This window comes from Nicotiana sylvestris, chromosome 7 (assembly GCF_000393655.2).
Source record: "Nicotiana sylvestris chromosome 7, ASM39365v2, whole genome shotgun sequence".
In the NCBI taxonomy this organism is placed as follows: domain Eukaryota; kingdom Viridiplantae; phylum Streptophyta; class Magnoliopsida; order Solanales; family Solanaceae; genus Nicotiana; species Nicotiana sylvestris.
In genome coordinates this window covers 11,907,147-11,925,179 of record NC_091063.1, presented here as the reverse complement: position 1 = coordinate 11,925,179, position 18,033 = coordinate 11,907,147, and the positions used below count along the sequence as shown (strand labels likewise).

Below are 18,033 nucleotides of genomic sequence, written 5' to 3'. Positions count from 1 at the left end.
ATGATGTATATAAAAGATATTCCGAAACCACTTAAGATCAATAAAAGAGGAAAAGTATGACAATTTGTTAGTCTCAACCATTGCCTAAAAGCTAACATTCAAAAGAAACACACATAAAAAATTCAAAAAAAGGCATTCATAAATTTAATCGTATGAAAAGTTTAAACAGTGATCTGCATGAATGTTGAAGAGAAAAATATTATAGTACCACAAATGTAAAATATTATTAGAGAAAAGTTAATTGTTGTATATTAACGTTGCGTGAAATTTGAATCCTAGAGTCACTGTTTGCAAACTTATAAATTATTAGTATTATGTTAGATTTATTTGTCCAGCTAATTTTATGAAGCCTCATATTAAAGTGAAACGGCACCCTACACTACCCAATTAGGTATTCTCAATTCCATACCAGAAAATGGAAGTGCTCAAGCGATACCCAAAATTCAAGCTATCTTCTACATAATAAAATCCCGCAACTCATAGAGGTAAAGTTTTTCTTTTTTAATCTCGTTATGTTGATAAGTTAATCATTCAAACAACTATGAAAATAATTACAATTAATATTTAATATTTGTAGTCTCACTGTAAGTATGATGTTCTACTTCACATGTAAAATATGTTGTCATACTATTATAGCCTGTTTGGCCAAGCTTTTCAAGGGGAAAAAAATGATTTTTTTTTCTTTCCAAAAATATTTTTTTTTCCCTAATTTGAGGTGTTTGACCAAGCTTATTTGGGAAAAAAGTGCTTTTGGGAAGAAGCAGAAGCAGTTTCAGAAAAGCAGAAAAAAGTAGTTTCTTTCCAAAAGCAAAAGCAGAAGCAGCTTTGACTTTTCTTCTTACCTAAAATACCCTTAACAAAATATAGTATATACCAAAATAACCCTTAAACCTAATACTTAGGATATTAATTTATAACTATTTCTTCTTATTTTTAGGAAAACTTTCTAATATATAGTGACTTTAGGGGTGAATGCTTTTATATTTGTTGAAAGAATTTTAATATATTTAACTTATATTAAAAGAATTAAGTACTTTTAAATTTTATTTTCATATTTTACTTAAATAAAATGATTTTTTTAATTATTGCATGTAATAACAAAATTTTGATATTATTTATTTACTTATAATATTAATTATTAAGTAAATCTATTCATGTCCTTATTCGTAATTTGACACTTAAAAGCACTTTCTAAAAAGCTTGGTCAAACACAAATTATTTCTCAAAAGTGCTTTTCAGACTGATTAGCCAAACACAAACTACTTCTCTCCAAAAGTACTTTTTTCAAAAACACTTTTGAAAAAAGCACTTCTCAAAATAAGCTGATTTCTCCAGCTTGGCCAAACCGGCTATTATTCTTGCAACTAAGTTGCTAACCTTTTCATTTTTCAATTTTTTTCTGGTTTATCTATGTTTTCCCACCTTTTTGAGTTTTTAGGATATTATAGATTTTTTGAGCTATAGTAAACTTCTGAAATTCCATTAGCTGAAAATGTTAATGTACTACCTTATTGATGATTACGTTTCCTCGACGGGCCGTAAGAAGAGTTTCTCAATTTCATACTTTGTTATCAAAATATTTAACACCATTTTATTATTCAAAAAAGTACCTCACTGATTTAATCGAGTAGAAGGACGATTCAAATTTTTTTCACACAGTTTAATAGTGATTAAATAAGAGCTCTCTAACTTATGGTATAACTTAAATTATGATTCTTAATAATTTAACTTATGTTGTATATGTTTCTTTCTTATACTCAATTTTCCCAATAAAAATAACAAAAAATAGCTCAATGATTAAGCCTTATCTTGGCCACGTGGTTCGCTCGATGCAACTCTGCAGTAGCGTTGCAATTGCAGTGAGTACTCGTTCCCCTTAAAAATAATTAATTAAGGAGCAACCTTAATTAAACTTAATTTGTTAGCCTAAAAAAGAGTATACAAACTGAGGTTTTTGTTTTATGTTCTTAAATCTGCACTAAATAAATGACATGTGTGACGTGATTAATGAGGACAGTAAGAAGGAATGTAACATTGAGATTAGAAATGAGTATATATATACATTGCGAAGAATCATTAGACACGTTAATAAGATTGCATTTTTTTTTTTAAAAAACAAACAAAAACAAAATAGTATATGACAAGATGCCACTGGCAAGTAAAATATAATCTACAAAGTAAATATAAATACATGACGTCAATACAGCAACAACCTAGCCTTTAATAAACTATTCTACTTCTCCGACAAAGTAAATAATCTTAAGCTAGAAAATGCAGACGGTGGTAGCCATGGATAACGGCAACAGCAACGGCAAACACCAGCTCCATGTGCTTTTCCTTCCCTATTTATCCCCCGGCCATCTCATTCCGTTAGTTAACGCCGCTAGGCTATTCGCCTCTTGCGGCGTTAAAGCCACAATCCTCACTACCCCTCAAAACGCTTTACTTGTCAATTCTACCATAAACGACGACGTTTTAGTTTCCGGCTATTCAATTTCAATCCAGACTCTCCCTTTCCCTTCTGCTGAAGTTGGCTTACCTGAAGGTGTTGAGAATTACAGCTCTGCCACTTCAGAGGAAATGCACAGCAAAGTATTTTACGCCATTTTTCTTTTACAAAAACCAATGGAAGACAAAATTCGTGAAATCCGTCCCGATTGTATCTTTTCTGATATGTATTTCCCTTGGACCGTCGATATAGCCAAGGAGCTGAACATCCCTCGGCTCTTGTTCAACCAGTCCAGCTACATTTACAATAGCATTTTGCAAAATCTTTTGCTTTACAAACCTCACAAGGAACAGCTGAAACTGGAACAAAATTCCCAGAGAAGTAGTAGTTTTTTGGTTCCTGGTTTACCGGATAAAATCGAGTTGAAGCTATCCCAACTCACAGATGATTTGACAAAGCTCGCCGATGAGAGGAATGTTTGGGACGACGTGCTCGACCAAACCCGAGATTCCGAGGACCGTAGCTACGGTATTGTTCACGACACATTTTACGAGCTAGAACCTGATTACGCTGATTATTATAAGAAGATTAAGAAGACCAAATGCTGGCATATTGGTCCTATTTCTTATTTTTCTTCCAAAATCCGAAGAAATGAACTGATCGCCGACAACGCCGGTGGGGCTAACAACGATGTTGTAGAGTGGTTGAACGGACAGAAGCCTAAATCGGTTCTTTATGTTTCTTTTGGGACTCTAACTAAATTCCCAGACGACCAAATTAGTGAAATCGCCGGAGCTCTAGAGAGTTCAAACGTCCCTTTCATTTGGGTAGTGAGAAAGCAGACATTGTTGCCGGAGGGTTTCGAGGGAAAGACGGCGGCGAACAAAAAGGGTTTGATAATTAGAGGGTGGGCCCCGCAGTTGACAATCTTAGACCATTCTGCCACCGGAGGATTCATGACTCACTGCGGTTGGAACTCAGTTCTTGAAGCCATAACCGCCGGAGTTCCATTGCTGACGTGGCCACTTTTCGCCGAGCAATTCTACAACGAGAAACTTGTGGAGGTTGTCGGGTTGGGAGTTAAAGTCGGGACGGAAATATGGAGCCCCGGTCTTGAGGTTTCGAGTCCAGTGTTAGGAAGTGAAAAGATTAAAGAAGCAATAGAGAGATTAATGAATGGTTCAGAGGAAAGTAAGAAAATTAGGGAGAAAGCAATGGCGATGGAAAAGATGGCTAAAAATGCAATTGAAGAAGGTGGATCTTCTTGGAACAGTCTCACTGCGTTAATTGATGATATCAAGAATTTTAATTTGTCATCTACCACGGCTAATTGATCTTTACTCATTTTGGTTATTTTCCTAAGATGTAACTTTTGTTGTTAAAATAATGCCAGCATTTAATTTTAATATTCGCATTGAAATTTGCATTTTTGGTCCTTTAATGCTAAGAATCACAAATAGAGTAATAAAGTGACATAAATTCCCAGATATAGAGAGTCTTTCCTATTTCGAACGCGGCGGATAAAGACTGATGAGTTAAAAATGCAGGGTTCGGGAGTCGAGAAAGGTTGGTGGGACAAGAGGAAGTATAGAGGTATGCAGAGTATGTGATCAGGTGGGATATGGCAATATTTGAACTAAATGAGGATGCAATTTGAGCTAGGGACGACTCAACAGATCTCGTGGCTTATGGCGAAACTATATTGAGAGGTCCCTTAAATTTATTTTATAAATATTTGCACTAACAATAAAATTTGCTTCTTAAATAACACATTAATCAGTTAAGACAAAAAAAAAATGAATTTCAGAAAAAGAAAAAAAAAAGAGCACAAAAAATAAAGTGATGGACTATCGGATGTTGAGGCCCTGAGAGCAAAATTTTTGATTTGGCTATCATCACAAACAAGATAAGAAACAAACATACATAACATAATAATTTAAGTTTTGAGCATTGACAGTTCAAAAATATTTACTCAATCAATTTAAACGATATTCGTAATTCATTCTATTAAGTAGCACTTATTGGTAAATATCTAAAATAAATTGTAAATAACCTAATATAATATGTGTGAGCACGTGATTTTTATTTTGCGCGACAGTCGCTCCAAAAGAATAAAAATTGGTCCTGCTGTACAATTTTTGGATTTTTGTGCGGCACTTTGTTGATTTATTTGTGATTTTGGCCCATTTTTATTTATTTACTTTATTAAAACAAAATTCAAAAAAATGTGTACGTGTCATGCATAATCTGAACCGTAACATGGTTTAAATAGAAAGGCATAAACAGGCATCTTTGTCCGTGATTTTGTTTTGTTTGATTTTACCTGTTTTGAAATATCTTTTGTGTGTGTGCAAATAATTGTATTGAGTGTGTATTTAATTTTAATTTGATTTTTTTTTGCTTAGTTTTGTTTTTAAAATAAATAAGAAAAGAAATAAAAAATAATAAAAAAAAAGAGAAAAGGGCCCTTTCTTCTTCCGGATTGGGCCAATTTATTAAATTGGCCCAAAACAAACAACGTCCAAGCCAGGCCTGCCCGGTCCAACACCAGCTGATACCCAGGGTATCCAAACGACGTCGTTTTAGTCCAGTGTGATCCGGGCCGTTGATCTCAGATTGATCAACGGCCAAGATCACTTCCCCACAACCCACTGAGGAACCCGACCCGTTTTCACCCGGACCAACCCAAAACCCTTTACCCTCAAAGCGACACCGTTCCACTTAAGACCATCAGATCCAAACCGTAGATCTAGGTTGATCTAACGGTTGAGATCAACCCACCCACTAACTATATAAGCCCATAATCCTACCCTGCCCCCCTATCCTTACCCCAGCCTTCGTCTCCACAAACCCTTCCCCTCAAACCCTAGCCGCCCCTGCACACCTTCACCAGAAACCCGGCGGCCTGAACGCCGGTGACCTCCACCTGAACACCATAGAACCCCCATGCCATCCTGAACCCAAATCTACCAACCACACACTTCGAATCCTGTCCCACCTTCTCGAATCTTCATTTGAAGATTCGAGTCGGAACCTAATCTACACCGATCTGCCTTAAATTCATACCAGGCACTCCCCAGACCCCCCTCGTGACCAAACCATACTTGGTTTGGTCCGAATCTGATCAGGGAAGCATGAATCCCAGATCTGAGTTTTGGAAATTTTGTGTTCCTCCGTCACTGGTTCAACCGAAGAGATTAAGGTCTAATGGACTTTAATCAAAGTGTTTCTCATCTGAGGAAACACTTCGTTTAAAGTCCGTTCAGCCTTAAGAAAGGCCTGACCGAGTCCGAGTTAAGGTTTTGATCTTTTGCGGTTTAAGGTGAGTTTCTTTCTTTTCTTAGTTGTTTTGGTTCGTTTGATTGTTGTAAGGGTCTGTTCGTTTTCTGTTTATGTCCTTGACTTCTATCAACTGTGCTTCAATCACTTTGCCTGAACCTCTGTTGTTTGTCTAAATTCCCCCTCCTATTCTGATAAGGCATTATGTATTTGTTTGTGCAAGTAGCTGATTTTCGAGTTTGGATTGACTAGTTGACTCCTCGAGTGCATTTCTGTTTAGTCAGTATAATTCGAACCATGATCGATACTGTTTAAATGTCTGATTTTTGGCTACGATTGTGTATGTTAATGCTAATATAGTCGAGTCGACATGTGTCGTCAATTAGTTTTCAACTGTCCGAACAATAACAAATCGACTTACTTCTGCTAAGCATTTGTTGAGTCATTTAAGAACCAGTTTTGTTTACTTATAGCTGTTGATTTGGATCAGTAATGTAAAAGGGATGTTTGGTTTAAATGCTGCATTGGAGGGCATGTGCACTCTTGCACAGCATGTGCATTGGTGCACCTCATGTGCTTTGTGCACAACCTGTGGCCTGCATATAAGGTCTTTGTTAAGTTTTAAATAATTTGACAGCATATGCTGTCAGATATATTCTACTGCCCATGTTTGTTTTTAGTTAATAAAATAGGAAAGATAAGTCTGCTAGGGAATATTGATGGGGTTAATACTTAAATAACTAATTGGAATCTGAAAAGGTGAAAGGCACATGGGAGGAGTACTGTGATATTCTAAACAGGCTGTTAAAAGAGGAAGGTGAAGGCTTATAAAGGGGGCACATTGAGAGATATAAAAAGGAGATAGACATACAGAAGGACAGGGGGATACACACTGGACCTTGAGAGCTGAAAAAGAAAAACACACACACAGAGAAGAGAGCAAAAGAGAAAAGATACCACCTGGTATTAAGGAGAGGACATACACTGTGAGGATAGAAGGGAAAAGATAGAACTGATTTTAGGAAAACACAGATAGAGAGAGGTTAAGAGATAGAAGGTGTACAATCAACAAATCAGAAACTGTTTCCTCCTATTATTATTTGGGTTTCAGTTGTTCAACTTGTTCAAATCAATTCTGATTCTTTGAAGTTCCAGTTGTGTCTATTAGTCGAGTGTTTTCATTGGTTTACCACTGGTTTGGTCTGTCTGGAGTTCTGATTCTACTCCACTGGGTGTTGCTGTCATTTGGCTATTGCTTTCTATTGGCCATAGTTGCATTTCTGCACTCGAGCCTGTTCTTGCTGTATTGCTTTGCCTGCTGCTATTCTGCCCTGCTGCTACTGATAGTGCTGTGATTGTTGCTGCATTTTGTTGTCATTGTACTCTGCTGACTCCCCTTTTCTTCAATTGTCAAATATTTCCAGGTACACAACCTCTGAAACCTTGTATTGTTGAAAGTTTGAAGTTGAAGCAGAAATAAAGAAACGAACAGCTGTTTATGTTATAACATTGGTGTTAAAAAATAGGTCGAATGTTAGTCGGGCTTGTATTTTTACTGCAAACTGCAAATATTTTTGTATAAACTAGCGTACATTCTGTTTGAGATGAACTGTTAGATAGCATTGTTCAATAGTAATGACAGTATGACATAGATAGCATGTTTGATTTAGTATACATTCAGTTCAGTATAACACTCTGTTTGGCTTAGTTATGACTGTATGACATAGAGTCATGGCAAGCACTTGTATGTATTTTTGTCTAGACCACTGAATTGACAAATCTGTGGTACTAGGTCTGGGATAAATGTATCCCAAACAAACTCTCATGCAGTCACATTAAGAGTCTGGCTATGAATGCCAGCTCTCCTGTCAGATTATTTGTTCCAATATAGGTTCGATATCGGGTTTCGGTATAGATTCCTTGTTTCGAAATAATGTGATGATTGTTGAGAGAAACTAATAGTCATTTTGAGTTCAATTAGTAGTAATTTTCCTAATAAACAGCCGATTTCGTTTATCAATTTCAAATAGGTTAGAGTTTAAAAATAGAACTTGGAGGTCGTTAAACATAACTCAATATATGTTGTTAGTTTGCTTGCAATCTCACTTAGCAAATTAATAAGCGTATTCACTCGATGAAGACAAAGCATGAGGTAACTCTCACCTCATAAACAATCAATCAGGTAATCAAACAAATTTAGGTTCGGCAAACATAATAAAGATTCAGTCTGTATTTGTTCAAACAAGCAAAGTTCGGTATCATCTTTCTTTTTAAAGATAAACGTAGTAGAAATGTAGCCACTGTAGGGTTCCCTTCTAAAATAATGAGACGAGCCTCGCCAAATAAAAATGCAAATTGCGGGGCCCTCAATAATTGATCATGATAAATACTTAGAATTTGGGACGGACTGTTTAGTGAATTCCACTGCCCTCCCTAAAGAGAATAACGCGTTAGATTCTTTAGGCGCGACTTTAAGTAAATTATATTCTTAAATTCGGGTGCGCATTGATGCGACCCGAATCCAAATCTCAACGGAGTCGAAATGTGTTGACAACCACGGGTGCATTGATTGTGACGTGGTTCGAGATGCATTTTCACGACGTTGCAATTCTATAAGAATAAATGATAATAATAAAAGCGGTTTAAACTTAATAAAAGCACATAAGTCATAACATGTATTTAAATCAGATATTTAGCCTTTATAACAATTTAAGCGACCGTGCTAGAACCACGGGATTCGAGGGTGCCTAACACCTTCCCTCGGGTCAACAGAGTTCCTTACTTAGAATTTCTGGTTCGCAGACTTCATTTGGAAAAGTCGAAAATTTCCTCGATTTGGGATTCAAGATAAACCGGTGACTTGGGACACCAAAAGCCAAACCTTTCCCAAGTGGCAACTCTGAATTAAATAAATAATCCCATTTCGAATATTGTCACTTAAATTGGAAAAACTCCACCCGCGCATTTAACCCCTTCGGGGCCGGGCGCGCAAAAAGGAGGTGTGACAATATGTGGAAATACACACACACACACAAAATTAAAACAGTGCATGAATGGTTTTGTGATCATGCAGTTTCAGAGAATATTGTAAAATAAATTCATTATGTTGTCGATATATATAACATAATTCCTATATAAAAAGGATAAAATTTAAATTGAAGAGTGAAGCAAATATAGTTAACGAGGGAAGAAAACAATCATAATTTATAAATTTATTGCATAAAATAAACTCAATCAAGTAACAAAAAAATATATTGTTTCACTTTTCTTTATACTAATTATTAATATAAATTATATAGTATATAGTAATAATGATGATGATGATGATAATAATAATAATAATAATAATAATAATAATAATAATAATAATAATAATAATTTAAAATAAATTTGGGGCCTTCAAAATTTGGAGGCCTAAGGCAATGACCTCACTTCCCAAAGCCTTAGAGGCGCCTCTTACTTGAGCTAACCCATGATATGATCCTTGATAGGAGAGTGTGGAAGTTGAGAATTAGGGTAGAAGGTTAGTATGTAGTCGAGCGTCTCCCTTTGTCTTACCTTAGTTCAATAGTACTATTAGTATTGGGATGATATCATTTTTATCCTTAGATTGCTATTACTACATATCTTGTACTTGCTATCAGTATTTCTTTCATCCTCTTCTTTGCTATCTTGGTTTCGGTTTTCTAAATATCTTGTATTGTTATTACTTGCTATTAGTATTTCTTTAATTTTTTTCTTTAGCTGAGGGTCTATCGGAAATAAATTCTCTATCCTTTCAAGATAATGGTAAAATTGCGTACATCCTACCCTCCCGAGACCCTACTTGTGAAAATACATTTTGTTATTTCTGTGTGTGGCTGCTATAGAACGAACACCATTTTAAATGTGCCATGTTGATCCGAGCAATAAAACCCGTCCATGCAAGCAGGGGTGGATTTGCGGGGATTTAGGGGAGCGGAAGGGGGTTCACCTAAACATCATTCGCCGAAAAATTACACTGTATATAGAAGGTAAAATCTAATTTTTATCTATATGTATTATGTTTTGAATCCCCTTGACATAGCCTAAAAGCATAACTTAGTGCTTAAGAGGGTTCAAAAACCTTTGTGAGAATGAGGTTCAATTCCCACTAGCTATAATCTCCTTAGCGAAAATTCTATGTTCACCACTGCATGCAAATAGTCAACTTCTAAAATGATCCCACAAAAATTACAAAGTATTAAACTTTAACATTAATGTTGCAACATCATTTGCTTTCTTTTAATCGTCGCAGCCTTTTATATAAGCAAGCTTTTATTTAATTCTCTTTGTATATTTTGATTTGGATGTTGTGATAGCATTTAATCTATGAAATCACCGTTGACTTCTTTGTAATCGTTGCTCTATTTAATACAAGCATGTTTTTATTTAATTTTCACTTTTCATGGTATAATCTTGATATTGGCTTTTCCATACAGCAGTGGAAGTCGGTGGCTCTACCTTTCCGGGACATTTCAAGAAGGCGTTATGGCAATTCTTCGAAGCAACAATTGAGTTCAGCTATATTATCATGGAATAACCCTTCTATTTTAGCCTTGACAGAAACAAAACTTTATGAACATGAATCACTTAAGGACGAACTTGGATTCACCGGTATCCTGCAAGCTCGTGCAGACGGCTAATCTGATGGCATGGTTCTATTATTGGAAAAGTGAGGAAGTTACCGTTGACCCCCTAGTTGCCACAAATCAAGAACTTCATGCAATAGTACAGGTAATCCCCTCATCCCCGCCTTGGACTATATCTGTTATTTATGCCAGCACCTCTTTAGCTAGCAGACTTCAACTTTGGGAAAATTTAAAATATTTTAATACTTCCTATCCTCGACCGTGGCTTCTCTGTGGTGATTTTAATGAAGTAGCCAGTGCTTCCGAAAAATTTGGAGGAAACCCTGTTGCGGAAGCCAAATGTATATAGTGTGAATAAGTCACAACTACTATACTAAAAATTATGACAGCCACCAAATAATAAATAAGATAATAAAGCAACAATAAAGGGAACACCAGAATTTACGAGGTTCGGCTAATTTTGCCTACTCCTCGGACACAACCAATATTTTATTTCACTCCAAAAATACAAGTGAAATAATACTAAAGAGAGAAGATACAAATGCCTTAAACAGATGAGAAGGCAAATGAGAGGTGTGTTTAAATCCTAAACATTAAGCCTTCTTTTATAGGGGGAAAATCCCCCCAACTTTTGTTTTCCCACCGATGTGGGACAAACATTTTGCCAAATTCAACAAATCTCCACCTTGGCAAAATTCCACATCTTCAATTTTCTCTCAATAACAAATTTTGATTGTGTCTTCATCTTCAATCTTCAGTTTTCAACAATGTTGATCAAATCCAAACAATGTTGAAACTTGACCGCAGTCACCACCTTTGTCAGCATATCAGCAGGATTCTCCGTAGTATGAATTTTCTTCACTGTGACTCCACCTTCTTCTATGATTTCTCGTACGAAATGATACCGAACATCAATGTGCTTCGTCCTTGCATGATAAACTTGGTTCTTCGCTAATTGAATAGCACTTTGACTATCACAAAAAATTGTGATACCTTTTTGTTCAACACCAAGCTCCTTTAGCAATCCTTGAAGCCAAACTGCCTCTTTCACAGCCTCTGTAATAGCCATGTACTCTGCCTCTGTTGTAGACAAAGCAACTGTTGACTGCAAAGTAGACTTCCAACTAACTGGTGCCTTTGCAAAAGTAAACACATAACCAGTAGTTGATCTTCGTTTGTCCAGATCACCCGCAAAATCTGAGTCACAATATCCAACTACAGACTGATTGTCTTCCTGCTCAAAAACTAACCCGACATCTACAGTATTATGAATATACCGTAGAATCCACTTCACAGCTTGCCAATGCTCCTTCCCTGGATTGTGCATATATCTGCTAATAACTCCAACAGCTTGTGAAATGTCAGGCCTTGTGCAAACCATTGCATACATCAAGCTACCAACAACATTTGCGTATGGTACCTTTGACATATACTCTCGTTCAGCTTCATCCATTGGCGACATAATAGTACTTAGCTTAAAATGGGAAGCAAGTGGAGTACTAACTGGCTTAGTCTTGTCATCTATGCCAAAACGTTGAAGTACTCTCTTCAAATATTCCTTTTGAGATAAACAGAGTTTCTTTGAACGTCTATCTCTAATTATCTCCATGCCAAGAATTTTCTTTGCCTCACCCAAATCCTTCATCTCGAACTCCTTCTTCAGTTGAATCTTCAACTTATCAATTTCTTCCGAATTCTTGGAAGCTATCAACATATCATCAACATATAGGAGAAGATATACAAATGAACCATCTTTAAGCTTGCGCAAATACACACAATGATCGTATTTGCTTCTCTTGTACCCTTGCCGCAACATAAACTCGTCAAATCGCTTGTACCATTGTCTAGAAGATTGTTTCAATCCGTACAACGATTTTTCAAGTTTGCATACCATATTTTCTTTTCCAGCAACTTTGAATCCTTCTGGCTGAGTCATGTAGATTTCCTCCTCCAAGTTTCCATGTAAAAACGCAGTTTTTACATCCATCTGAACTAGTTCCAAATCCAATTGTGCTACCAAAGCCAACATAATTCTAATGGAGGAATGTTTTACAACTGGAGAAAACACTTCATTGTAATCAATTCCCTCCTTTTGAGCATATCCTTTGGCCACCAATCTTGCTTTGTAGCGAACATCTAATTGGTTAGGAAATCCTTCTTTCTTTGCAAATACCCATTTGCACCCAATTGCTTTCTTTCCCTTCGGGAGATTGGCCAATCTCCATGTATGATTCTGATGAAGGGACTGTATTTCATCATTCATGGCAATCCTCCACTTATCTTCTTCTGAACTTTGGACAGCGTCTTTATAAGTAGTAGGAACATCATCAGCTACAATTGAGGTTGCACAAGCAACCGTCTCTATGAGACGAACAGGTTTCGTTATTGTTCTTTTTGGCCTGCTGGTTGCTATTGATTCAAGTTGTTGTTGAGGTTCCTGAGTTGGAATCTCCTCTACTGGCTCTCCTTCCAGAGGGTAATCTTCATTTGTTTCCTCCTCTGCTTCTTGTGTAGGAAAAATAAATTTTCCCTCAAACTCCACCTGCTTAGAAGCACCTTTATTTTGTTTGGTATCTTCTGTTACCTTATTTACCATAGCAGATTCATCAAAGGTAACATCCCTGCTGAATATTACTTTCTTTGTCATAGGACACCATAAGCGATATCCTTTGACTCCAGAAGTAATTCCCATAAAAATAGCCTTCTTTGCCCTTGGATCCAATTTTGACTCCGTCACATGATAATATGCAGTTGAGCCAAACACGTGCAAAGAGTTATAATCTACAGCAGGTTTTCCGTACCATTTTTCAAATGGTGTTTTGCCATCAATAGCAGCAGATGGTAGACGATTAATGAGGTGGCATGCATATGTAATTGCCTCAGCCCAAAATTCTTTGCCCAAGCCAGCATTGGACAACATACACCGTACCTTCTCCAGCAAGGTCCGGTTCATACGTTCTGCCACTCCATTCTGTTGTGGTGTATGTCTAACAGTGAAGTGTCGGACGATGCCATCATTTTCACAGACCTTATTGAAATGATCATTTTTGTATTCACCTCCATTGTCTGTGCGAATACACTTGATTCTCCTGCCTGTCTGATTCTCCACCATCGTCTTCCATTTGAGAAAAATTCCCAACACTTCATCTTTGCTCTTCATTGTATACACCCATACTCTTCGGGAAAAATCATCAACAAAGGTTACAAAATAGTGCTTCCCACCCAATGAAGGTGTTTTGGAAGGACCCCAAACATCAGAGTGTACATAATCCAAAATGCCTTTAGTATTATGGATCGCTGTACCAAATTTAACCCTTGTCTGTTTCCCTTTGACACAATGCTCACAAAACTCCAAGTTGCAAGCCTTTACTCCTTTTAACAATCCTTGATCTGATAGAGTTTTCAAGGATTTTCCTCCAGCATGTCCCAAGCGCATGTGCCATAGCTTGGTTGCTTCTGCCTCTTTGTCGTCACTGGATGTCACTGTCGCTGTCCCAATAACTGTACTGCCACGATAGCGGTACATATTATTATTCTTCCGATTAGCCTTCATTACCACTAGTGCACTGTGTGAGCACGTGATTTTTGTTTTGCGCGACAGTCACTCCAAAAGAATAAAATTGGTCCTGTTGTACAATTTTGGATTTCCATGCGGCACTTTGTTGATTTATTAGTGACTTTGGCCCGTTTTTATTTATTTACTTTATTAAAACAAAATTCAAAAAAATGTGTACGTGTCATGCATAATCTGAACCGTAACATGGTTTAAATAGAAAAGCATAAACAAGCATCTTCGTCCGTGATTTTATGTTGTTTGATTTTACCTATTTCGAAATATTTTTAGTGTGTGTGCAAATAATTGTAGTGAGTGTGTATTTAATTTTTATTTTTGATTTTTTGCTTAGTTTTGTTTTTAAAATAAATAAGGAAAAGAGATGAAAATAATAATAAAAAAAAAAATAATAAAAGAAAGAAAAGAAAAGACCCCTTCCGGACTTGGGCCAATTTGTTAAAATTGGCCCAACAAACTCAGCCCAAAATCCAGGCCTGCCCGGTCCAACACCACCTGATGCCCAGAGAATCCAAACGACGTCGTTTTGATACAGGTTGATCTGGGCCGTTGATCTTAAATTGATCAACGGCCAAGATCAATTCCCCATAACCCATCAACAAAACCCGACCCGTCTCACCCGGACCGACCCTAACCCTTTACCCTTGAAACGACGTCGTTCCCTGATAGTCAAAGGATCCTGGCCCTTCCTCTCATCTCATCCAACGGCCAGGATCCATTTGCTCACTAACTATATAAACTCCTAACACTACCCTGCCCCCTATCCAAACCCCAGCCTTCGTCTCCCCAAACAAACAGCCCTAAAACCCTAGCCGCCCCTGCGTACTTCCGCCATGAAAGCCGGCGGCATGGATGCCGGTGACCTTCCCCTGAACACCATAGAACCCCCATGCCATCCTGAACCCAAATCTACCAACCCCATGGTTCGAATCACCCCCCAGGTCCTCGAATCTTCATTCGAAGATTCGAGTCAAAACTCGATCTAACCCAACCAACCCCAGTTTCATACCAGACACTCCCCAGACCCCCCTCGTGACCAAACCATACTTGGTTTGGTCCGAATCTGATCAGGGAAGCATGAATCCCAGATCTGAGTTTTGGAATTTGTGGGTTCTTCGTCACTGGTCCATATCCGTTCGAACCGAAGAGGTTAAGGTCTAATGGACTTTAATCCAAGTGTTTCTCGTCTGAGAAACACTTCGTTTAAAGTCCGTTCAGCCTTAAGAAAGGCTTGACCAAGTCCGAGTTAAGGTTTTGATCTTTTTGCGGTTTAAGGTGAGTTTTCTTTTTTTTCTTAGTTGTTTGATTGTTGTAAGGGTCTGTTCGTTTGCTGTTTATGTCCTTGACCTCTATCAACTGTGCTTCAACCACTTCGCCTGAACCTCTGTTTGTTTGTCTAAATTCCCCCCTCCTATTCTGATAAGGCATTATGTATTTGTTTGTGCAAGTAGCTGATTTTCGAGTTTGGACTGACTAGTTGACTCCTCGAGTGTATTTCTGCTTAGTCAGTATAATGCGAACCATGTATCAATACTGTTTAAATGTCTGATTTTTGGCTACGATTGTGTATGTTAATACTAATATAGTCGAGTCGACATGTGTCGTCAATTAATTTCAACTGTCTGAGCATAGTAAATCGATTTGCTTCTGTTGAACATTTGTTGAAATCAATTCAGAACCAGTTTTGTTTACTTATAGCTGTTGATTTGGATCAGTCAATGTAAAAAGGATTGTTTATGTTTAAATTCTGAATTGGAAGGCATGTGCACTCGTGCACAGCATGTGCATTGGTGCACCTCATGTGCCTTGTGCACAGCCTGTTTTTCTGCATTAAGAAGCTTTTAAGTTTTAAACAATCTGACAGTATATGCTGTCAGATATATTCTACTGCCCATACTTGCTTTTAGATAATAAAATGAAAAGTTAAAGCCTGCCAAGGGAATGTCATGGGATTAATACTTAAATAGCTGAGTGGAAACTGAAAAGAAATGGGCACATGGGAGGGGTATCTGATTAATTTAACAGGCTGTAAAAGGTTTGATGTTGAGGCTTATAAAAGGGAGGCACATTAAGAGATAGGGGACAGAGATAGAGGACATCTGATAGGGGGAGAGAGAGAGAGATACACAGAAGAGAGTAAAAGAGAAAAGGATACCACCTGATATTAAAGGGAGGACATACACTGTGAGGATATAAAAGAAAAAGGGAGAGCTGATAGAGATACACAGACAGAGCATACAGGGATAGGGAGAGACACTGAGAGGGAACATCTGAGAGTTCAAATTTTTGGAAAACAGAAAACTGGAAAAGAATTTTTTGTCTGATAACTCAGACAGACAAAACTTAGAAATTGCTTCCTTTCCTTTGTTTTAATTTCACTAAATCTGGACCTGTTTTGTGCCACACTGATTTCTCCCAACTGAGTCTGCTTGTTTGTTGCTTGTTCTACTCGAGAGTTTGGTTTAGTTGGGGTGTCTGATCTCACTCCAATTGTTTTGTGAGTTGTGGTTGCTACTCTTCTGTTTCCTGTTGCTGCTGCTATCTTGTCCTGCTGTTACTGCTGCTGCATTTGTTCATTGTTACTCTACTGATTGCCCTTTTTCTTCAATTGCAAATATTCCCAGGTACACAACCTTTGAACCTTGTATTGTTGAAAGTTTGAAGTTGAAGCAGAAATAAAGGAATGAACGCCAGTTTATGTTATAGCATTGGTGTAAAAAGATAGTTCGAATGTTGTTTGGGCCTGTATTCTTACTGTGAACTGCAAATATTCTGTAGGAACTAGCATACATTTTGTTTAAGATGAACTGTTAGATAGCATGGCTCAATAGTAATGACAGTATGACATGGACAACATGTTTTGATTTAGTATACATTCAGTTCAAGTATAACACTTGTTTGATTTAGTATGACTGTATAACATAGAGTCATGGTAAGCATTGTATGTACTTTGCCTAGACCACTGAATTGACAAAACTGCGATACTGGGGTCCGGGATAAATGTATCCCCAAACAAACTCCCATACAGTCACACTAAGAGTATGGCTATGAATGCCAGTTCTCTTGTCAGTTCATTCGTTCCAATACAGGTTCGATACTGGGTTTCGTTACAGATTTTTATTTCGAAATGATGTAATGATTGTTGAGAAAAACTGATAATCATTTTTGAGTTCAATTAGTAGTAATTTTTCCTAATAAAACAGCCGATTTCTTTATCAATTTCGAATAGGTTAGAGTGTTAAGAATAGAACTTGGAGGTCGTTAAAACATAACTCAATATATGTTGTTAGTTTGTTTGCAATCTCACTTAGCGAATTAATAAGCATATTCACTTGTTGAAGACAAAGCATGCCGTAGCTCTCACCTCATGAACAATCAATCAAGTAATCAAACAAGTTTAGGTTCGGCAAACATAATAAGGATTCAGTCCGTATTTGTCTAAACCAGCAAAATTCGGCATCATCCTTCCCTTAAAAGATAAATGTAGTAAAATGTAGTTCTTGTAGGGTACCCTTCTAAAATAATGAGACGAGCCTTGCCAAATCAAAAGGCAAATTGCGGGGCCCTTAATAATTGGTCATAATAAATACTTAGAATTTGGGACGGGCTGTTTAGTGAATTCCACTGCCCTCCCCGAAGACAATAACGCGTTAGATTCTTTAGGCGCGACTTAATCAAATCACATTCTTAAATTCGGGTGCGCATTTATGTGACCCAATTTCAAATCTCAACGGAGTCGAAATGTGTTAACAACTACGGGTGCATTGATTGTGACGTGGTTCGAGATACATTTTCACGACGTTGCAATTCTATAAAAATAAATGATAATAATAAAAGCGGTTAAAACTTAATAAAAGCACATAAGTCACAACATGTATTTAAATCAGATATTTAGCCATTATAACAATTTAAGCGACCGTGCTAGAACCACGGGATTCGAGGGTGCCTAACACCTTCCCTCGGGTCAACAGAATTCCTTACTTAGAATTTCTGGTTCGCAGACTTCATTTGGAAAAGTCGAAAATTTCCTCGATTTGGGATTCAAGATAAACCGGTGACTTGGGACACCAAAAGCCAAACCTTTCCCAAGTGGCGACTCTGAATTAAATAAATAATCCCATTTC

The 18,033-nt window shown here is 37.2% G+C and overlaps 1 protein-coding gene across 1 annotated transcript; it reads left to right on the top strand.

Moving 5' to 3' along the window:
• The first annotated feature begins 2,153 nt into the window (after window positions 1-2,153).
• LOC104222150 (nuatigenin 3-beta-glucosyltransferase-like) lies at window positions 2,154-3,855 on the top strand. Its single transcript, XM_009773342.2, has one exon. The coding sequence runs from the start codon at window positions 2,272-2,274 to the stop codon at window positions 3,781-3,783; it is 1,512 nt and encodes a 503-aa protein (XP_009771644.1). The 5' UTR covers window positions 2,154-2,271; the 3' UTR covers window positions 3,784-3,855.
• Window positions 3,856-18,033: the final 14,178 nt, after the last annotated feature.